The following is a 23,118-nucleotide window of genomic DNA, read 5'->3' on the forward strand; positions in this document are numbered from 1 at the left end:
ACACACACACACACACACACACACACACACACACACACATGCACGCACACACACACTATGTGACTGCAATCCAAAGTGCATGCATACATGTATGAATGACTGGGTTCACACAGACATGGTTCAGCATTGGCCAGTCACTCATGCCCTTTGATTCTGTCCAAATCAGTGCATAGAGGACATGAAATATATTTATAGTGGAGCCATTCATATGAAATGTCAGTGGTAGAGTACTACAGATTATATGTACAAACATTTTATCTAACGTTGAGTGTGCCAATGCATTTCCAAATAGCCTGGTTACAGATCTGTTAAGTATGTAAAGCCCATGGTTGTGGCAACCATACAGTACGAGTTAGTTGGCTATAAAAAGTGCAAACAGATCTGGGACCAGAGGCTAACTTCGACTGGGTCTTATTATCTTTCCTATCTAGGTAACTCATGCCTTACAGTGGCCGTGTCCAAATACCCATACTTGCTTTCTAAATAGCAGGCTTTTTGGGTATGCGACAAAATTATGTTTTATTGTATGTGAAATGTGAAATAAAATGCGTATGCTTAAAATGCCAGGATGTCATACTCAGTTCGCTGCACAGAATTTGCTGCAACACTATTGAGGAAGAGAATCGTCTTTTCACACCCACGTGTGCTTGACAGCAGCTGATAATCAGAATAGGTGATGCGCTCTTCAAAAATAAGCAAATAGTGGGGAACAAGTGTGATTGTGCATTAGATGATGTCTTCTCAGAATGGATGAGTACTATGTTTATATTTGTTGCTTACTGAATAGCCTACATTTTTACTAAACAGCACGTTCTAAATTGTATGTAAGTACTGTTAGTACACAGTATGGAGTTTTAGTATGTAATAGGCAAGACGGCCAGTCTATCCTGTTTAACTTCATAGGAAATATATGGGGTATGGGGTTCCACTCAGGTCTCTCTCTCTCTGTATCTTCCTGTTGTAGGAGTGCTTTGTGTTCCGGGGGGAGTTTGAGGGCAGTGCCTGTAGCCCCCACGGACCCTACATTCCTGACGTCCTCTTCTGGTCCGTGGTCCTCTTCTTCTCTACTGTCTTCATGTCCGCTTTCCTCAAGGAGTTCAAGACCAGCCGCTACTTCCCCACCAAGGCACGTCCATCTACACCTCGTGCTTCCTGAGTGCAAGGGATGTGGACCGGTAGCCACATGTGCAGGGATTTCAATGATATTTGATTGATTGATGCTTGTCCCTTAATCTCTCAGACTTTGGTGGATGTATCAGTGTTCAACCGCCTACTGGTGCCTCATTGTGTGAAATAATATGATAATCTACCCATTCTGTTTCAATCATATGGCAATGAGTGCTGATTTTCCGGTATACTGATGCCCCCTTGTGGCATCTGAGATCCTACACTTATTGCACTTTATCATTATTATTATTATGATTATTTGCCTTTATTTAACCAGGTAAGTCATTGAGAACACATTGTCTTTTACAACAACGACCTGAACAAGATGGATGTGATACACCGTGGCGCCAAGCAGACAAGTGAAGAAGTTGCAGACAATTCACTTGTATTCAAATGACACTGAGCACTAGGAGATTCACCATGAGCTCAGTTCCTAGTTTGACTGTGAGTATCTCTTGCTCTTCAGGTGAGGGCCCAGATCAGTGACTTTGCTGTCTTCATCACCATCCTCACCATGGTCTTAGTGGACTACGCCCTGGGAATCCCCTCACCCAAACTGCAGGTCCCCAACAAGTTCAAGGTGAGTACACACACACACACACACACACACAGACACACACACGGATCATGATCATGTTCACTCCCTCCCACAGCCAACCAGAGACGACCGTGGTTGGATAGTGAACCCAATAGGACGCAACCCGTGGTGGACCACTATAATCGCGGTCCTCCCTGCGCTGCTCTGTACCATCCTCATCTTCATGGACCAACAGATCACTGCTGTTATCATCAACAGGAAGGAGCACAAACTGAAGGTAATGGCTGCCAATTCAAGTCATTCTACTGTGTCAGCTTTTAGTGCTATATGATGGTAAAAATGATCACAGCTAAAGTGTGAAATTGAAAACGTAACAGATCATTATTACAATATAATTAACAGTCAAAGCCCTAAAAGCTATTTTAGGGTTTTGACCAAACATTTTTGGGGGACTAGTTAATTTCTGTTCCATTTGGCTATGGCTGCCATTTAAACTAAAGCCTTGCATACCGTTCCTCATTTCTCCATAACTAAAGATCTGAACAGTATACAGTATATCTCCTTGTTGTTAATGCATTATAGACTATGTATACTGCCTGTATCTCTGCTGTATGGATGCTATAACCCCATATATCTGGTTCCCATCAACAGAAGGGCTGTGGCTACCACCTGGACCTGTTTGTGGTGGGGGTGATGCTGGGGGTGTGTTCTGTGATGGGCCTGCCCTGGTTCGTGGCAGCCACCGTGCTTTCCATCTCCCACGTCAACAGCCTGAAGCTGGAGTCCGAGTGCTCGGCCCCCGGGGAACAGCCCAAGTTCCTGGGGATCAGAGAGCAGCGCTTCACCGGCCTCATGATCTTCCTACTCATGGGCTGCTCCGTGTTCATGACCTCTGTCCTCAAGGTGAGGGAGGTCCGAGGTCAAGACCTCAGATATAGATGAGATCAATTACAACACACACACTTTAGCAGTCACGCACACAAGCGCACGTGCAAGAGCATAGTCACACGCATACATAACTGTTGAAGACTAAATGGAGCGCTGTCTGTTTCCAGTTTATCCCCATGCCTGTACTGTATGGAGTGTTCTTGTACATGGGAGCGTCCTCACTGAGAGGTATCCAGTTCTTTGACCGTCTCAAGCTGTTTGGCATGCCGGCCAAGCACCAGCCAGACTTCATCTACCTGAGACACGTTCCCCTGAGGAAGGTCCACCTCTTCACCATCATCCAGCTCAGCTGCCTGGTCCTGCTGTGGGTCATCAAGACCTCAAATTATGCCATCGTGTTCCCCATGATGGTAACGTGTGTGGAGGGTGGGGTGGACGTGTTGGGGGGGGGGGGGGGGGGTCTGTGTGCGTGCACAAGAGAGATTGAGAAAGAGATGTCACGTCTGAGTAAGTTGGCATTTATTTAGCTTTCATATTTCATTCGGTATTCACCTTCAGCTTTACGTACAGTAGGTACAGTACGTGTCGATGTCATTCACCACACTTAGTTGACGGGAGGAGAATGTAAGGAGAGTTCCTTCTCTCCTCTAGGTGTTGGCTCTGGTGTTCATCCGTAAGCTTCTGGACTTCATGTTCACCAAGAAGGAGCTGAGCTGGCTGGACGACCTGATGCCTGAGTGGAAGAAGAAGAAACTAGAGGAAGGAGAAGAAGAGGTATACAGTACTTGGTGCTCTTAAACATATTTAAGCCATACAGATATGTTTAGCACATGATGACTCTGTCAATCATCTGGGCTTGTGGTGCAATAGTGTGTGATTTAACAGTCACTTTCTTCATTTCTCTCTCTCCAGGAGGAGCCCAGTATTATAGTGGAGGAGGAGGAGGGGATAGTCACTTTGCCACTGGAAGGAAATTACAAGTAAGTCCAACTAACAAAACATCCAGAGACTGTGGGCACTGAAAGGTTAGTTTAAAAAAAAAAAAAAACCCGGTACAGGTTTTGGTGACTAACTATAGAGGGCCATGTTGCGCATGAGTTGTGTCAATTGTTCTGCCAATACAGCGGCACAACCACACTTTTTTTTAGTGGCAGCAACAGAAACCATGATTTCAGCTAATTCAAGATCGGGGCCTAATCATCAACACATTTCAGAGGATGTCTTGACCGTGAAAACATGCAGTGACTGACAGAGCATCCTTGGTTTTGTGTGTTGTAGGAGCGATCCCGCCACGGTGAACATTTCCGACGAGATGTCCAAAGGCTCCTTCGGGAACGTGTGGAATAGTATTAGTCCCAGTGACGGCTCCAAGAAGGATCCAAGCTCCAAAAGGTTGGAATGTCCACCAATCAATCAATACAAACCTTTCAACAAAAAAATGCCATTTCATCTATTTATTGGACCTGTATATTAGCCGCAAGCCATTTACCTGTCCAATCAACTACTTTCCTGTTTACTATTGTTCATGGTGTGAATACTGTAAAACACATTTCATGTGGATATTAATGTAGATATCAAAAGGTGGATTTTTGTCCTTCCCTTCGTTGTAGAGATATAGATGCTCATTAACTTCTATCTTGACTCCTATCCTTTCTCATTCCATTCCCATCATAAGCTCCCCCTCCTAACCTCTCAGAAGCTCATATCCCAAAGGCAAGTGACTCCCAATCCTCAGTGGCATGGTGTTACATATCTTGTCCCTCCATTGCAGTTTTCTAGAACCAACGTGCAGTTTATCATTGTATGATGTGGAGGTGACAATATGAACGTGATGGTCTTTGTCGTGCAAGTGTTCCCGTAGTTTGAGTGTGGGACTTCAGTCTTAAGCACCCTGGAGCGACCTGTTATCTCTTGACCCATAAAGATCCACAGTAAAAAAAAAACACCAACTCAAAGCTGGCACTCAGTTGTAAACAAATGTCCCAAGGTGTCTCTCTTTGTTTTGAATGTTTCATGCTCACTGGTTTGGGGAATGTGAATGCATGCGTATGGTGGAGGCACGCTCGCACGCTCGCACGCACACACACACACAGCATGCTCTGGTGTGGTTTGCCTCTGGACAACTGCATGTTTAGGGTGGTTATGCATGATGGTAATATCACCCCAAGTCAATGGATTGCGTGGCACTTCTGCCACGCAGGGCTCCAATACACAATGCCATCCAGCTGGTCAGTTCAGTGGAATATGTAGTGTCTCCTCTAATGCTCTTTGTGACACGTAGCCTTTTGTTTTCCAGTGGTTGCGAGAGAAGACATAAGAGGAAGGACTCAAAATTGGACAGGGAGACGAGTTTGTGATCCATACCGGCTTCGTCACCGCTCTGCGGAAAATAACTCATCTGACGTGCCACACTCGACCACCTCTGAACTGTGCTGCACCATGCGTTCTCGTCATGTTAGACTGTGTGTGTGTGTGTGCAACTCATGTAAATCTTTTAGAAACAGTGTTACCCTATGGAGGAACCGACAAACATTAACTGTGATTATTTTCTATGTATGTCAATGTATGGTGATACCAGCAACAGAGGAAGCAAGGAATTCATATTATTATGTGTATCTACCCGTGGGTCAATTTATTACAGATGTAGGATCTTAATTTGAGCAAGTTTTCTACAGCAGGAAAATAATCCTGAAGTAACATGAAATGTGTGAATTATAATTAATGGACATTTTTGTAAGGGCTGAACATATTTTCATAAGGTAAAATCAAGTCTGAAATTTTTAGGTGAAAATTACAAAACTTCAGAAGCCTTTTTAAACCGTAAATACACTACAAGTTTTACAAGTATTTCTGCAACAGGGTGATCAAATTAAGATCCTACATCTGTATCAACCAAATGGTTTTTAAAGAAACTTTACTTTTTAATGAAATCGTTTGTATTTTGTATGTTTTTTTCTATTTTTTCAACATAGTAATCCTTAAAAAAAAAATATTACAATATACAATGAAAATCTTGTTAATGGAATAAGCAATGTATTTTGTTTTGTAATTTGACATCACTATCGGGTCAGTATACTGTGTATGTATCAAATTAAAGTGTTAAATGTACACATTTTTTTCTTGAATGCTCATTTGTAAAATTTTCACTGACATTTTCCTGAAGATTTGTCAATTACAGTGTGGAGGCAGGTTAGTGTTATATTTCAGGCATTGCGGACCATTACATTCCAGTTAGCATAGCAGCATAACCCTGCCATTCTATACCTATTGGGAATGTGATTCCAATAGGGTTTTAACCATAGACTTACAAAGAACATCATGTAGTAATTTATAGGATCTCTGGTTTTATCGATCTTATTGTCTTTGAAGTCTTTAGATGACCGTGTAGAGATGCAGTGCCTTCAGAAAGTATTTACACCGCTCGACCTTTCCCACATTTTGTTGTTACAGCCTGAATTTAAAATGAATACAATTTAGATTTTATTTGTCTATTTGCCTACACACAATACCCCATAATGTCAGTGGAATTATATTTTTGGAAATTAACAAATGAATTCAAATGAAAAGCTAAAATGTATTGACTCAGGGAGTTGAATACTTCTCTAATCAAGATATATTACTGTTTTTTTCACCTCATTTTTACAGATGTTAGAATTTTATTCCAACTTGACAGAGTATTTTGTGTAGCTCTTTGACAAAGACAAAAAAATGACAAATCAATTTTAATATCACTTTGTAACACAAACTATGGAAAAAGTCAAGGGGTGTGAATACTTTCTAAAGGCACTGTACGTACGTGTACATGTGTGTTCCACGGGCATACAAATGTGTTTTACCAGCATAATGTTCCAGTCACCCTGTCGCTACGTTATGTGATATCTTCTCCTGCATTCCAGTTTGTTTGACACCTACAAAGTGATGTTGTGTTCTGATTCTGAACTACCAGTAACTGCATTTAAACACCTGCACAAAAGGTGAATCAAACTTAGCGATGTCTTTCTACAGGATGTTGTGGTTAATTGCTAGAAATGCAATAATAGCTTTGTGAGAAAGGGCAAAATGTAATCAAGTGAAGACTCTTAACGATGTTCAATACATAGTATATTTTATTCATGTGTAAAATGTTACTAATATGTTACTAAAAACGTTGAATTGGGGTGACCGAAAACTTGTGGTTTTTATGTTGTCGACGTCTTTCCCATTGTACTGTGTTGTGATGAACTTTACTTATTAGAGAAATAATAATGGGTCAAAATCAAATTTTGGCCACTTGTAGAAATCTGCCTTAAAATGTAGTATTGATAGCTGAAGACAAGTTTATGTTTAAGAGTTTATCGACTCATCTGTGTAAAATGATCAATTCAGATATTTCTTGTTCTATTATAAATGTGATTTGTTATACGAGAGAAAGGGAGAGAAATGTACGAAACAATAAAGTGACTGAAACATCCTTTCATTTGGTGAACGTTCATAGCTTGGCCATCAACTTCTGTTTGAGATTAAATGATACCAACACTCATTAACCCCTAACGACATCGCAGTTCAAAACCAAATCGTCAATGACATTACCTCCTTTTAATCTGCTCCAATAACTTGCCTCATATACAGTGCTCTCCACAGTCTCAATAAAGGAACCGGGCCCCTATCCTTGGCCTTTGAGGAGCTGGGTGTCCTCTGCCTTTGGGGTGAGGTACAGGCTGGAGTTGTCAGCCCAGATCTCGCCCCACACCCACCGGGATGTAGCGGGTGTGGGTCAGCTCCTCTGGGTCCCTCACCAGCCTCCACTGACTTGTACTACATGGAGTACGACGTGTAACTGCAGTCTTTTTTAAATCCATGTGGTTGAGGTTTCTGTTCTGTGTGTGTGTGTAATGACTGCATACACATCACAGGAGGTTGGTAGCACCTTAATTGGGGAGGACAGGCTCGTGGTAATGAATCAGTGGAATGGTATCAAATACATTGGTTTCCAGGTGTTTGAAGCCATTCCATTTGCACCATTCCGGTCATTATTAAGAGCCGTCCTCCCCTCAGCAGCCTCCTGTGAATACTCGTTATACGGTATGTGAGGCTGTGTGTGAGACTGTGCACTCTCTTGCCCGCATGCATTTGTGCATGCTATCCCATGCCATGCATCCAGTACTTCCTTCTGCCTGATTTTGTGTGTGTGTGTGTGTGTGCGTTTGTCATCTCAGGCCCTTCCTCCAGTACTGTACCTGATCCTGTGTGATCAAGCTCTCCTCCAGCTTGTTCGCGTGCTGCTGACACAGCATTATAGCCTTGATGAGGATGGCGTTAGCCAGGGCCTCGTGGCCCGCCAGCACGTACGTGTAAGCTCTGAGGTGCAGCACCTGGGTCGCGTACATCTTGTTGGTCGAGTGCTTCTGGTTGAACTCTGTGAAGTGCTGCATAAGAAACACTATGGCTGTTAGGACAGTTCCAGGGAAAACATTTATAATATGGCTGTGAATTTTCTGAAGGTACATCTTACACAGCTGTGTGTGTGGGTATGGGCACATGAAGGCACGTTCGAATGTGAGCGTGTGCATGAACCTGTTCATGCATACATTTTAGTCATTTAGCAGGCGCTCTTATCCAGAGCAATTAGTGTTAAGTGCCTTGATCAAGGGCACATCAGCAGATTTTTCAACTAGTTGACCCAGGGATTCGAACCAGCAACCTTTCGGTTTCTGGCCCAACGCTCTGAACCGCTAGGCTACCTGTCGCTAGGCTACCTTCTGTGTGCTCTGGTTGATGGCTTTGATGTGTTCGTTGTGCTCCACCAGGGCCTTCCTGAACAGCAGCACCTGACACTCTAGGAACATGACCACGCCGTGGATGGAGTGAATGGATGAGGGAGCCTGTTGGGTCACTCCACAGGCCTTGGTGTAGAAGAAACAGGCCTTCTCCCACTCACACAGATGGGCATGCCTAGGCCGAACAGGATGGGGAGACACACACACACAAGATAGTAGGGTGGACTAGAGTATAGCTTCGGGCTGCATTTTGAAAGGCACAACATTGTAGAACGTTCAGCTAGAAATATGTTATGTAGAACAGAAATGCCTCTCTGGCATGTAGAGAAAAGAATCATGTGGGCTCTATCCATAACATTTCTATCAGTCCACTCACCACAGAGCCAGAGTAGAGGTTCATCATCAGACTCGTGTCAGCCACCAGGTTAGGGTCTGACTGGGTCTCCTCCACAAAGGTGTAGCACTCCTCAAACGGATGGAAGGCAAAGCCTGGAACACACACCATGAGACCCAACCTATGGTAGTGGTCCTTTGTAGTTCAGTTAGTAGAACATGGAGCTTGCAATGACGGTTCGATTCCCGGGACCAACTATACGTAAAATGTATGACTAAGTCACTTCGGATAAAAGCGTCAATTAAATGGCATTTATAATTACTATACATTAGTTCCTTAACTAAGATATGTCACGTGGAGATTGTGTCCCACAGGGATGCAATATCCAACTTGCCTGAGTACAGCAGGAAGTCAAAATGAAGTAGCTGATGAGGATCAGGCCCTCCATGCAGTCAGGCAGCTCAACACAGGTTCCACACAGCATCCTTTCATAGATCTTACACTGGTTGTCCAGACCACTCAGCTGACAGTACTGGAAGTAGTCGATGCACGAGAAGATGGTCTAGAGACAGAGGAGGTGTGTCTGAGTGAGAGGGATGTTGAAGAGTGTATGGGTGGCTATACCGGGGTTCCCCAACTGGTGGGTGGTTTTATTTGGCCCACCCAAGTTTTTGGGGCCAAAAAATGTTTTATTGTGTGACAGACTAAAAACGCCAGGAAATCAGCGGCAAGTGATTTTAATTTAAGAAATCTTTTCCCAAGTATTCCCACTCATTATAGAGAGAAATGTGATCGTATACAAACATAAGCAAGGTTTGAAATTATGTTTTAGTCAAACATTATACTGTATCTGTTAGGGCTTCTTGCGGTCATTTTGCAGTCAACAAATTATTTGTAATTACTGTATGTTTCCGGCAACCCCGACCGTCCGCCCAAGAAAGAAATTGTAATGCGGCTTAATCTAGTTGATGATCCCTGCTGTATGCTCCCTCTCTCTTAAGGATGGAAGACATAGAAAATAATGTCAGAAAATCTATATTTCCTGAATGGTGTCTCTTTCTCCTCTCTCTCCACCCTCAACACACTGAACCGTGTTGTGTTTAAGATTTCCACTGACCGAACAAACCTATGTTTACCGAGCTTGTCTGGGTCTTCTGACTCCGACAGGATGTTGATGAGCATCTGCGTGGTGATGGTCGTCATGCGCATCAGCGATATTGGACTCATTCATCACCTATTTATTCCCTCCCATATATTTGTCAGTTCCCTTGCTCTGTTCCCTGCTGCTGAATTAATTGTTTTATGGCTGTATTATTAGCTTGCTGATGCTGTTACTGTCTCGTTCCATGTCCGTTCTTTATTAAATGTTTTACCCTCCGTACCTGCTTTGTCTCTCCAGCGTCATCCATGTGACAATTATATTATTAGTAGGCCTATAGATATGTCTGAACAGAAAACATCCTTAATGATTTTAGTGTTTTATTTATGAGTCATTTCTATCAAATAAGACTAATGAGATGAGGTTGTATTGTGTTTGGGGGCAGAATACAGGAACCCTGTACTACACCTTTCAATGTCAGAGAGATGGGAACTTCGTGGAATTTGGCAACCGACAAAACAGACTAAAGCACGGTTGACAAAATGGTCCAGGGCTGTGATCTTGCGGGATTTCAACATGGATGCCTTGGGTGGCCCTGCAACCTTACAGTGTTTCACAAACTGGGAAACCTGCCACTCATATATTCTCAGCCAACAGGTCTGTCTGTTTCACAGACGAGGGTGTTAATAGGCCGGGAGACCTGCCACTCAGACATTTTTAGCCAACAGATCCATCTTCCTACCCAGCGTTCCGGCCCTGGCGTCCTCCTCTTGTCCCACCTTGCTGGGTTTGGAGCTGTGTACCACCAGGCTGGGCTCAGGGAACAGGATGTCTACGTCTTTCGCCTCATTCTCCTCCTCCACCTCCTCCATCACGATCAGATTGCCCAGATTACAGACTCTTCAAGAGCTCCTCGCAGTAGTATGGAACTCCATGGCTTCTCTCCACCAGGAGCCTATAAAACAGATTACGCTTTTAATTTATACGTATGTTTTTTATAAGGTAACTCTGGCTTCTTCTGTGAGATATTCATGTACTGAGACAGTGACAGCCTTAGAATGAGTCTTCAAAAAATAGCTATACAGCTGACAAGCCAATTCAAAAGTGTACATTTAAATAAATTACTTTTTACTTCCTCTGGATAACGATGCTTCAGTTTAGTTTAAGTATTCACAACAGTCCCAATTCCCAAGCCATTGTCTTTGAGGAGTCTACGGTCGAATGCTTATATTTGTCCTGTTTCACTGCATGTACAAGTGGGTAACCTGAACGTGTGTGAGGTGTGAAACTCCCAACTCCCGAGACACCCTCGGAGAGTCGATATGTGTAATGTATGTATATTCACACACTGTGTGTGTGTGTGTTTGTGTACACGTACAGCTCCACCTCGCTAGGGATGCGGACCACCCCCAGGATCTGGCAGGCTAGCTGGGCGATGACGGGGGGGGCTCCAGCCCAGGCAGGTTAAGGTAGAGGGTCCGGGGGTCCTTGATGATGCGGCTAAGCTCCGGGAAGGGCCCGCTCTGACTGGTGTGGGGGATGAGGGCCATACACATCAGTACCGAGGCTCTTTCACACGCTTCAAGCAGGAAGGCCAATGAGGCTTGAGCCACCAAGTGATCCTGGTCCAGCACGTATGCGCACGACTCGTCCACGGCGAACTGGACAGACCACACACACGTAGTTATCATGAATCAATTGAAGTCATCAAACAATCAATTGCCACCTAAGTCATGTTTTTACATCATTCACGTTATTATCTTCCACAGTACATTGCAAAAAAACTCCAGAAAGTAGTTCCTCATCTTCTTGTTCTTCGTTTGACTGTCCCTGAGTGTCATCCTTAGACACAGCAAACTAAAAGCATAGAACAGATCTTACAGAAAAGACCCATCTACCCTCGTTAGCTACTACGAAAAAGAATAAGAACTTTCAGAAAAGGAACGTTCAGAGATCCCACCTACCTTGACTAACAGGATATCATTGAGAAGGCAGAGGTTCTGCCTCATCTTTGGGTCTAGGATCTTGGAGAGGAGGACACTCTCGCTCGGCGTAGCTCTGAAGCTGACATGACGATGGCCAGTAGGGTCTGGAGAGCGTAGTTGGACTGCTTGATGTCCGTCTTGGCCAGCTCAAACGAGATCACTCTGAAAGATAGGAGACAGAAGAAATGCTTTCCAATCCCCCGTTGTTGACGTCTGTGACGCTCGTCGTAAGGAGTAGACCAAGCTGCAGCGTGTTGAGTGCTCATGATAAATATTTATTTAAACTCAGAACACTAAAGCAAAACAACAACTAACGGAAACCGAACGTCACGTTCTGCAGGCTTTACAGAGCTGTGCAAAAACAAGATCCCACAAACCCAGGTGGAAAAAAACCCTACTTAAGTATGATCTCCAATTAGAGACAATGAGGACCAGCTGCCTCTAATTGGAGATCATCCCAAACAAACCCAACATAGAAATAGAAAACTAGAACCTAAACATAGAAATACAAAACATAGAAAAACTCACCCTGTCACACCCTGACCAGTCTACCATAGAAAATAACAGCTTACCATGGTCAGGACGTGACAACGTCCATTTTTCTGTCACTACTGGGGTTCACTTACGATGAAATTAAATGACCACAGCTTGGGATATAGCACATATTTGTTGTATTATCAACTAGTCTGGTGTCAGATCTGTTTGTGCATTTGGCATGACAATGACCATCGTAGTTGCCAAGACCTGATCTGGGACCCGGCTAACTAACAGTTGGCACTGACCTGACTCCATCCTTGGCTGTTCTGTATACCACCTCAGCCATCAGGCGGCTCTTGCCATAGCCAATAGGCCCCTCGTAGATCAAAACATTGTTGTAGTTCTTGTGACCGGGCAGCCCTGGCCTCCAAGAAGCCCTTCAGCATGCTGGAGTGCACTTCAATTTCTTTCTCTCGGCCCATGGAGCATTTGAGCTCAACATATCATTCAAATCAATGTGATCTTCCACGATGAATGCATGTCATTCATAATCATCAATACTTGAGTAAACTCACCCAAAAGAGGATATCCCTCCTCTCAATGGACATAGTTGCTTTACCAACAGTTCTGGAGATGAGATTTTGTTTAATAAGCATGTATGAGCCTTTATAAGTTCTTATTACAATTGCAATATGTCTCCCTATGTAGCATTTCAATACAAGAAAGCCACAACAATACACTTAATTATCTAACATGACAATAGTACAGTGCTCAATATGAAAGTGAGTATGAGTCATGAGTTAGTGGACTATAAATGATGTCGGTCACATCAGATGGTCACATCTGATGTTTATTGGTCATGAACTGATATAGGACTCCAGGGTTCTTGACTCCCTTCATGGCTTTCTTGGGCAGTTCGTTAAAATAAAATGGGGGCAGTTTTGAGTAGTAGCAAGTCACGCTGTCACATGACACCACCCCGGGGTAGTGCATCATCAGCCGTGCCGCCAGGTTCACCTTACGACCAATCACTAACAGCAAAGGACACAGATAGAGTTCAAAGTTCGTAGGTCAAACTGGTAAAACTTGTACAAAATCTGAACATAAAAGTATGTGAGTTAAAATAAAATAAAAGGGGCTACAACAAGTTATAGTAAGGTGGCAGTGGCAAACCTGAGAGTTCAAGTGTCATAAGCGTCGTAAGGATTGGACCAAGGCGCAGCGGGTAAAGTGCTCATCTTCTTAATTTATTAGAAATAACACTTAAACAAAACAAATGACAAAACAGTCCCATAAGGATCACAGACTATACAGGAAATAACCACCCACAAAACACAAGTGAAACAAACCTCAACTAAATATGGCCTCCAATTAGAGACAACGACAACCAGCTGACTCTAATTGGAGGTCCTACCAAAAACCCAACATAGAAATAGAAAACTAGATTTAAACATAGAAATAGAAAACATAGAACCTAAACCAAAAACACCAAAACAAACACCCCCTGCCACGCCCTGACCAAACTACAATGACAAATAACCCCTTTTACTGGTCAGGACGTGACATCAAGAGGATGTCAAGGGGATTGTACCTATGTATTCATGCCTCACTGGATGTCCTACTACACCACAGAACATTGGGCCTGTGGTTACTCCAACAGAGACAGTCCTGTTGGACAACATTGGACCTTTTGTTAACTAACTATACAACATGTTGCACTCAAGTGTAATACTGATGTAGGATCTTAACTTGAGCCAGTTTGCTAGAGCAGGAAAAAAGTCCTGTAGCAACAGGAAATGTGAATTATTATGTGGATTATAATTCATAGACATTTTTGTAGGAGTTCATACATTTTTCATAAGGGAAAATCAAGTCTGAAATTTCAAAGTGGAAATTACAAACTTCAGAATACACAACAAGTTTAAAATGTCCTGCAACAGGGTGATCAAATTAAAATCCAACATCTGTAGCTTGATAAAAAGTAAAGGCATGTGGTCCTAGAATATTAGGCTGAAATGGGCCTTACTTGAGGTTGGGGATCTCTTTCTGGCAAAGTTCATGTACTCCATAGGCAGCCTGTAAGGCGTGGGCACACTTATCCTCCTGCTTGTCCCCAGGGAGCCCAAACAGACAGAGGAAAGTACAGCCCTGCAACAAACTCCTTGTTATTTAAAAACATACAGTGGGTTTGACTGAAGAAGAAAGTCTTGGTGAGTGCCCCCTTTGTTTCTGTTTCTTGTTAATTGTTTTTGTCGTTTGTCTCATTGCCACCGGGAACAGAGAAATGCTGGGGTGTATTCATTAGTTCACAATGTATGAAAACGTTTTGCAACAAAGTGTTTCTTATTAGACAAGTTCAGGTTAGTCCCTCCCCGTTTCATCCTGTTTGCTTTCATTTGGTTCCTAGTGAATAAACCCCCAGGATTCCACCTTGAATAAACCACTAACTGACCTTGTCGAGCATGAACACTTTGTTGACCCTCCCGTGGTGCTTGACTATCTGCTGACCGATGCCAATGGCAGCCTGGTGGACGGTCATACACTGCTCCTGGTCACTCTCTCCTCCCCTGAACTGCATGTTGACAAACACTATGGTGGCCAGACGCATCTCAGACAGATACTCCAGAGGCTAGTCGTCATCTGTCTAATGAGGGAGGAGAGGTCAGAATAGAAAACCATGGCTATGTTCCAGTGACCATACTAGCATACCTATTAGAAAGTTTGCTCAATACATTTCTTAATTCTAGGTAAGTAGTAGTGTGGACATTAAAACAGAGCCTACATTTATACATTCACAAATACATGATTCTGATTTTGAAAAACTGACAACTTTTGCTATTGTAAATAAAGAGGACGGTAGTAGGTAGGTTCTTACCTTCTGCAAAACCGTTTTCATTATGTACTTCTGTAAAGTTTTCTCAAACTCGGCGTTTGACATCAGTCGAGATGCTCTCCTCACACAATCTGTAGACCAAAAAAAGGACTGGTTAGGATGTTACAACACAACCATGCAAGTAGAAATATCACAGGCTGATATCTAGCTACTTTCTTTACTGTACCTCTTGTCACTTTTTCATGCTCTACAGACGTTCCTATTGAATCCTGGTACTTCTCAAGAGAAAAACTGGGCTCTCGCTTGATGTATCGCACCTGCATTGAATGACACTATGTACATACAGTTATCTAGCAACCACCCGCCTACTTGAAACTACATTCGTAGCTGTATCCATTAGAGGTCGACCGATTATGATTTTTCAACGCCGATACCGATACTTGGAGGACCAAAAAAAAGCCGATACCGATTAATCAGACAATTTTTTTATTTATTTGTAATAATGACAATTACAACAATACTGAATGAACACCTATTTTAACTTAATATAATACATCAATAAAATCAATTTAGCCTCAAATAAATAATGAAACATGTTCAATTTGGTTTAAATAATGCAAAAACAAAGTGTTGGAGAAGAAAGTAAAAGTGCAATATGTGCCATGTAAGAAAGCTAACGTTTAAGTGCCTTGCTCAGAACATGGGAACATATGAAAGCTGGTGGTTCCTTTTAACATGAGTCTTCAATATTCCCAGGTAAGAAGTTTTAGGTTGTAGTTATTATAGGATGTAACGGCCGTCGTCAGATTGAGACCAAGGTGCAGCGGAGGATGTGCTCATATTAAGGGTTTTAATAAACGAATGAACACTATACAAAAACAAACCACGACAAGGAATGACAGCCAAACAGTCCTGTCAGGATTAACAAACCTAGACAGAAAACATTCACCCACAAACCCCAAAGGAAAAACAGGCTGCCTATGTATGACTCTCAATCAGCAACAACGATCTACACCTGTTCCTGATTGAGAGCCATACACGGCCGAAACAAAGAAAACCACCAACATAGAAAAAGAAACCTAGAACGCCCACCCATGTCACACCCTGGCCTAACCAAAAATAGAGAACAAAAAACCCTCTCTATGGCCAGGGCGTTACATAGGAATTATAGGGCTATTTCTCTCTATACGATTTGTATTTCATATACCTTTGACTATTGGATGTTCTTATAGGCACTTTAGTATTGCCAGTGTAACAGTATAGCTTCCATCCCTCTCCTCGCTCCTACCTGGGCTCGAACCAGGAACACATCGACAACAGCCAAGCAGCATTACCCATGCAGAGCAAGGGGAACAACCACTCCCAAGTCTCAGTGCGAGTGACGTTTGAAACGCTATTAGCGCGCACCCACTAACTAGCTAGCCATTTCACATCGGTTACACCAGCCTAATCTTGGGAATTGACAGGCTTGAAGTCATAAACAGCGCAATGCATTGCGAAAGCTGCTGGCCAAACGCACAAAAGTGCTGTTTGAATGAATGCTTACGAGCCTGCTGGTGCCTACCACCGCTCAGTCAGACTGCTCTATCAAATCATAGACTTAATTATAATATAATAAACACACAGAAATACGAGCCTTAGGTCATTAATATGGTCGAATCCGTAAACTATCATCTCGAAAACAAAAAGTTTTTTTTCTTTCAGTGAAATACGGAACCGGTCCGTATTTTATCTAACGGGTGGCATCCCTAAGTCTAAATATTCCTGTTACATTGCACAACTGTTCAATGGTATGTCATAATTACGTAAAATTCTGGCAAATTAGTTCGCAACGAGCCAGGCAATGAACGCAAGTAACTAAATATGCAGGTTTAAAAATATACACTTGTGTATTGATTTTAAAGAAAGGCATTGATGTTTATGGTTAGGTACATTTGTGCAACGACAGTGCTTTTTTCGCAAATGCGCTTGTTATATCATCACCCGTTTGTCGAAGTAGGCTGTGATTCGATGAGAAATTAACAGGCACCGCATCGATTATATGCAACGCAGGACACGTTAGATAAACTAGTAATATCATCAACCATGTGTAGTTAACTAGTGATTATGTTAAGATTGATAGTTTTTTATAAGATAAGTTTAATGCTAGCTAGCAACTTACCTTGGCTTCTTGCTGCCCTCGTGTAACAGGTGGTCAGCCTGCCATGCAGGCTCCTCGTGGAGTGCAATGTAAGGCAGGTGGTTAGAGCGTTGGACCAGTAACCAGAAGGTTGCAAAAACGAATCCCTGAATCTCCCCTGAACAAGGCAGTTAACCCCTGTTCCTAGGCCGTCATAGAAAATAAGAATGTGTTCTTAATCTGACTTGCCTAGTTAAATAAAGGTGTTAAAACATTTTTTTTTAAATCAGCAAATCGGTGGCCAAAAATACCGATTACCGACTGTTATGAAAACGTGAAATCGGCCCTAATTAATCGGCCATTCCGATTAATCGGCTGACCTCTAGTAACCATCTATCCATCCACCCCCCCCACACACACACACCTTCACGGCTCTCTCATTCTCTATGGGGTCAATGGCGATGTTGTCCCTCTCACATAGTTCCCAGGTGTTAGGTGAGAAGATGATTGTCCTGGCCACCGCCAACTCCTCTGCCAGCCGCACCTTGTCCACTGCCTGGGCCAATCACCACAAAGTACTGACTGATCTCATCTCCTACGATCACCTTGGAGAGCTTCCCAGCAGATATATCTTGGGACAGCAGAGGATAAAGGGTATCTTATTTGAGGTTCTAGTTGCCTATGAAGTCAAGTGTAGCCGGATAGGGCACAAATTCACACAGCGTAGAGTACTGATCTAGGATCAGGTCCCTTATTCAAATCAAAATGAAATCAAATTGTATTGGTCACATACGCATATTTAGCAGATGTTATTGTAGGTGCAGTGAAATGCTTGTGTTCCTTATGATTTTAAAGGAAAAACTGATCCTAGATCTGCACTGTTTGTGAATATGGGCCCTGGTGTTATAGCACAAACATGTCTCTCGGCCTGTATGAGACTCAGACAAGCACCTATTTTAACTTTCAGCTGGCAGCCCACTTCCGTCTCCCGGACTCCACACTGGTCCTAGATGTTGAGGCTGCATTTGACCACCAGGGAGATTACTTCACTGAGCTGGACCCTCTCCACCGTCCAGCGAGCCAAGATGGCATCGCCTGTGATTAAAAGTTGTTTGGCCATGACGAGTAGAAAAGTACTGTAGCTAGGAATTGTGATCATGGTGAATCTTTGTCTTAAAGCTGAGGGAAGACTATTGTTACCTGCATAATTCAGAATATCTCCCCCAGCATCAAGGATATCTGAAATACAGGCAACAAACAGTGCTTGGTAATTTTTTGTTGTTGTTGACTAACTTAGTCTAAGTTAACTAACGGTACATCAGGTTAGATTGATATTGTATTGCTTTAACTTAATGAAACCACAGCTAATTTCCCCAATGTAGCTGTTGAGTGTGCGTGTCAACTCGTCCGCTCCATAGCCTTTCTTGCTACTCAAACGGAATTTCTCAGTCAGATTAGTGAAGCCTAAAAAATATACAAAATGGATTAGTTGACTTCTAGCTAGTGGGTTAGCAAACGTTAGCTAGCTAGCTTTTAAATGTAGATCGAAACGGGTTTCCAGCTCATGTTAGCTAGCGAGATAGCTAATGTAGCTAGCTACTGAGATTAGCTTGCCCGATACATCCGCGACGAGAAGGACTCCATGAAAGTTCTCCGCGTAGGGGGTATCGTTAGTGAAGGTGTTGTAGACAACAAGACCAGGTACATGGGCAGCTATTTTGCTTATTTTGTACGAGTCCTCTATCTCACCCTCTCCCTTTATCCAACCCATTTTAGCTGTAGTTTAGGGGCATCATGTTTTTCCGTTGAGCGAATTTGAACGGCCGTTTTTTTCCGTGAACGTTTTAGAATTCAGCTGTTCACTACAAACTCTGGTTAACCAATTCAAAAAGAAGTAGCTATTATAAGTATTTTTTTTATAACTAAAAACGACGTTACTTGAATGCCATGCATTTCGGTTTCAGAACCATGGACAGAGCTTCTTTGAGATGCAAAACTACAGTTGCTCAACTCTAGTCTAGTACATAAACTACTATCATTGGCACAACAGTTGAATGTTGTGATGGGGTTTTTTCAGCACCATGAACTGAAATAGTTTAGGATTCCATTGGTATGGATGCACGGTGAGTCAAAAACATAGTACAGCAAACACAATGAAAGAGTTTAATTTTGCAGAGCAGGTTTTGATACATATGGGATAAAAACCAAATTCACAAAAATGTTACCAGATAGTTTTGCACCTTATATCTTAGTTTTTACCATGTTCCCTTTCTTTCAACATTACAAATATAGAAAATAATGTTAATTTATAGAAAAATATTTGTATAATTTGACAACTGTTCTGATGCATTATGCACCACAAAGTTAAGGAAGAATACATGATCTGTTTTTTTGTGTCACATAATGTAGAGTAAACAATCTAAGTATTTCCAACATTGTATCAACATTACAACAATGCTAAGCAGTATGGCTTTTTAGTATGGCTTTTAGTTTTTGTCAAGGCTTATCATTTGTAGCACAGTATCCAAGTTTCTCTTGAACAAGGAAGCGTTTGTCTTCTTTCAATGATCTTCTTGACGTTTGTTACTGAAATAAACAATAAACCAAATGATCAATCTGTGACACCATACAGTAACATAGTTTAGTGGGAGAGAGAAAGATACAGAGAAAAAGAGTGTAACAGCAAAAAACTATTGATCAAATATTGATGTAGGCAAGACACTCCATTTACAAAGTTGTCTAAAATGGCACCATATGCACTCGTTTTAATCAGAGCCTTGGTGGACTATATAGGGAATATGGTGCCCTTTCATACAGCTTCTGGTTGTGTTCTGATGTTTACCTTTTCCCTGACGTTTTGGAGGTCATGACCCAGAGTAAATACTCTTTGGCAGCCAAGCTGTCTAGGACCTTGTTCACGTCGCTGGTGAAGCTCCCATCTACATGTCTTCTGCTCATTGGACCATTCCTGCTCTCCTCTGCAGATCTAGGTACAGTACACAAGATAACACACACTTGTCAGTGGTTCCAAACCCAATACTTCCACACACAATACTTCCACACACAATACTACCACACACAATACTTGCACACCCAAAACTTCTACACAAAATACTTCCACACTCTTTTTAGTCGGCCGAAGCAAGAATACACATTTTCTTCAGGAAATGTACCCTTTTCTAGTTGCGCCTTGTGACTATTGGATGATTTCGGAAGTAGTGATCTGTAGCTGTAGTCATTCATTGTGCATTAGAGGACACCTTTGTTCCCTGAACAGGTGTTTATGCACACAGCAACTGTGTGATACGCTCTCTTCCAACTCAGACAACACAGTCATCCGAGGGGCAAATATCAATAAATGTATCAATAAATGCAGAGCATAGTTTAATGGGATTTATTGGGCACGACCACATGAAATGTCAACACAGGCCTTAAGAAAGCAGAAAGCAACGGTGCGGCAATGGATAAATGAGCTAAGTTGTTGATTATCTTTTCTCTCTCTCTTCTTCTGGCGTTAGACATGACACACAAGATGTTGGTACTGTAGGGTGAAGGGAAGCCTACTCTCGTCTGGCCCGTCCTGATTTGAGCCAGGAAACAAAGTCCTTGGCCGCCTGGTCCTGTAGGTAGGTGCTCACGTCGCTGGTGTAGGTCCCATCGGCATGGCGTTTGGATGGAGCACTAGATGGAGGTAGAGAGGAAATGGTGTGATGGATACAAAACTCCACTCAACCAATTATAGTACTGTGAAATCATTCTGGCTCAGTTAAAATGGCCTCTGAGTTCTTATAACTGTTTATCACTAACTTTGCTAGTAAAACACTCAAATATTGTATTTTAAGTGTATGTATTGATATAGAAGTTGAGGATAAGTTGATAATGAAAATGGATGGGTGGTATTAGTTTCAAAGTGATGAGTAGTGTTAATAACATCAAGATACTTTGTTTGACGTGGAAGTACTGTGTATATGAATATGTTGCTCAGTACATTACTGTCCTTTCTCTGTATGTACAAACAATGCCATAATATACATGGTGCTTTAGACAAACATTTTTGGGATGAAGTTTAAATCTGTAATATCTCCATCCAAATCTTTGATTGTTCAACTCAAGATATACAGTATTCATCACAGTAAAAGTTTCCAAAAGACTGAACTGTCCTGGTTCTCATTAAGAAAAATATATTATTATTTCTCCACCCCGCAGTATAATATCAGTCATAAGCCTAAAAATATATAATGTTACTCTGTTGAAACACTCACCCACTCCTCTTGGAGTTCATAAGCCATTGAACAAAGTCCTGAGCCATCCTTTCTTCCTGGTATTTACTGTAGTCGTTTGAGAAGGTTCCCTCGGAATGTCTCTTCATGTTAGATACGCTCATCAAATCCTCCAGTAGTGGGTCTGCTGTCTCTAAGCTACAGGAGAAGAAGAATCTTTAATGCTGAAATTATGCTGATAGATGCTTCATTATAGTCTAATTTTGATTGACAGTTGCTGTTGGATACATGTACATTATGTGTTAAACACTAGTCATTCTGTCTGTACTCTACATTGATATGTTCTAAAAATAGTTGTTAAAATATCCCATGGAAAATTGGGATCATTTCCCCCTCATGGAAAAAATAACATTTTTGAGCTGTACCTTGAGTTGTCCTCAGCTTCTTGTAGAGGGACTTGCCAACTGCTCTGTACGATGACCAGGAGGAGAACACCAGCCAGGGAGTGGATGCCAAACATTGTGACCTGCAGACAGAACCCCAATTGAGTAACTTAGCCGAAGACAGTCATGTACATTTTACATTGACAAGCAAAAGGCTCCATATCAATCATACATCCATTGACAAAATCAAAGGTTTTGTCCACAATGGAAAAACAAATCCAGTTTTGAAACAGATTTTCCTAAATCAATTACGTAAGACGTGTCCTGGCTGCAAGAAACTCACCTGTTCCTGTTAATGTGCGGGAAGATGAGATGAAATGTGTGTCTGAGAGGGATTGATCCTCTGCTTCAGTCCTGGTTCCTTGTGGTTGTATCTTGGTGATCTGACTGGCTGTGGGGGTCTTATATAGCATGGCCATAAGGCCGGGTCTGCACCGGTGGCCCAATCCTCCCACTCTGTTACACCCATTTGTTACTCTCAGTCCATTACACATAGGGCCCCGTTTGGTTGCAGTGGATTAACTCGCAATGAAACGTCAGTTTAAAATGGAAGATGTGGCATTATCCATGCGAGAAAACAGCTGTCACTTAGGTGTAGAAATCAAACAAGATGACATCCTGTCAAATAGTGTATGTGTGTGTGTGTGTGTGTGTGTTTACTGTAAATGGGAAGCTGAGTCAGGGTTTGTGGATTATATTAACTATGATAGAATCAGAGATGGAAACTATTTTTGGGGTGTTTTTCCTTTGGTCACCCATTTAAGACAAGAACATTTCCATTGTGGGCCCTGTTGACCCTTTTAGATAACATGAATGCATGTGTTATTCAAAGCCTATACCTGCATTACCATTTACTGAATGTACTTATAAACCATTTACAGATGATATCAAATTATCATATCAAACCAAAGTCATTTTGATTTTGATTATAAAGTACCAGTTACGTTTGGACACACCTACTCGTTCAAGGGTTTTTTTTTATTTTACAATTTTCTACATTGTAGAATAATAGTGAATACATCAAAACTATGAAATGACAGATATGGAATCATGTAGTAACCAAAAAAAGTGTTAAACAAATCAAAATATATTTTATATTTTAAATTCTTCAAAGTAGCCACCCTTTGCCTTGATGACAGCTTTGCACACTCTTGGCATTCTCTCAGCCAGCTTCATGAGGTAGTCATCTGGAATGCATTTCAATTAACAGGTGTGGCTTGTTAAAAGTTAATTTGTGGAATTTCTTTCCTTTTTAATGT

The 23,118-nt window shown here is 42.1% G+C and overlaps 2 protein-coding genes and 1 pseudogene across 4 annotated transcripts in view; 1 reads left to right on the forward strand and 2 right to left on the reverse strand.

The window, feature by feature from the left end:
• Positions 1-7,043, forward strand: part of LOC115196097 (sodium-driven chloride bicarbonate exchanger) — a 44,617-nt gene extending 37,574 nt beyond the window's left edge. For 2 of the 3 annotated variants that reach the window (XM_029756646.1, XM_029756648.1), the window contains 9 exons: positions 965-1,126; positions 1,634-1,747; positions 1,821-1,982; positions 2,357-2,608; positions 2,761-3,003; positions 3,245-3,367; positions 3,506-3,573; positions 3,872-3,985; positions 4,890-7,043. In XM_029756646.1, the coding sequence (XP_029612506.1) occupies positions 965-1,126; positions 1,634-1,747; positions 1,821-1,982; positions 2,357-2,608; positions 2,761-3,003; positions 3,245-3,367; positions 3,506-3,573; positions 3,872-3,985; positions 4,890-4,950 (1,299 nt within the window). In that variant the 3' untranslated portion in view covers positions 4,951-7,043. Of the gene's footprint in view, positions 1-964; positions 1,127-1,633; positions 1,748-1,820; positions 1,983-2,356; positions 2,609-2,760; positions 3,004-3,244; positions 3,368-3,505; positions 3,574-3,871; positions 3,986-4,268; positions 4,307-4,889 lie in introns of all 3 variants that reach the window. The other variant, XM_029756647.1, reaches the window with a different exon arrangement.
• A 192-nt stretch (positions 7,044-7,235) lies between these two features.
• On the reverse strand, positions 7,236-19,166 carry LOC115195134 (adenylate cyclase type 10-like; annotated as a pseudogene).
• A 179-nt stretch (positions 19,167-19,345) lies between these two features.
• LOC115196098 (glucagon-1) lies at positions 19,346-22,230 on the reverse strand. Its single transcript, XM_029756649.1, has 6 exons — positions 22,143-22,230; positions 21,842-21,942; positions 21,459-21,614; positions 20,761-20,877; positions 20,039-20,182; positions 19,346-19,782 (listed from the first exon to the last, which is right to left on the reverse strand). The coding sequence occupies exons 2-6, from the start codon at positions 21,934-21,936 to the stop codon at positions 19,758-19,760; spliced, it is 537 nt and encodes a 178-aa protein (XP_029612509.1). The 5' UTR covers positions 21,937-21,942; positions 22,143-22,230; the 3' UTR covers positions 19,346-19,757.
• Between the last annotated feature and the right edge of the window lie 888 nt (positions 22,231-23,118).

This window comes from Salmo trutta, chromosome 6, assembly GCF_901001165.1.
Source record: "Salmo trutta chromosome 6, fSalTru1.1, whole genome shotgun sequence".
NCBI lineage: Eukaryota > Metazoa > Chordata > Actinopteri > Salmoniformes > Salmonidae > Salmo > Salmo trutta.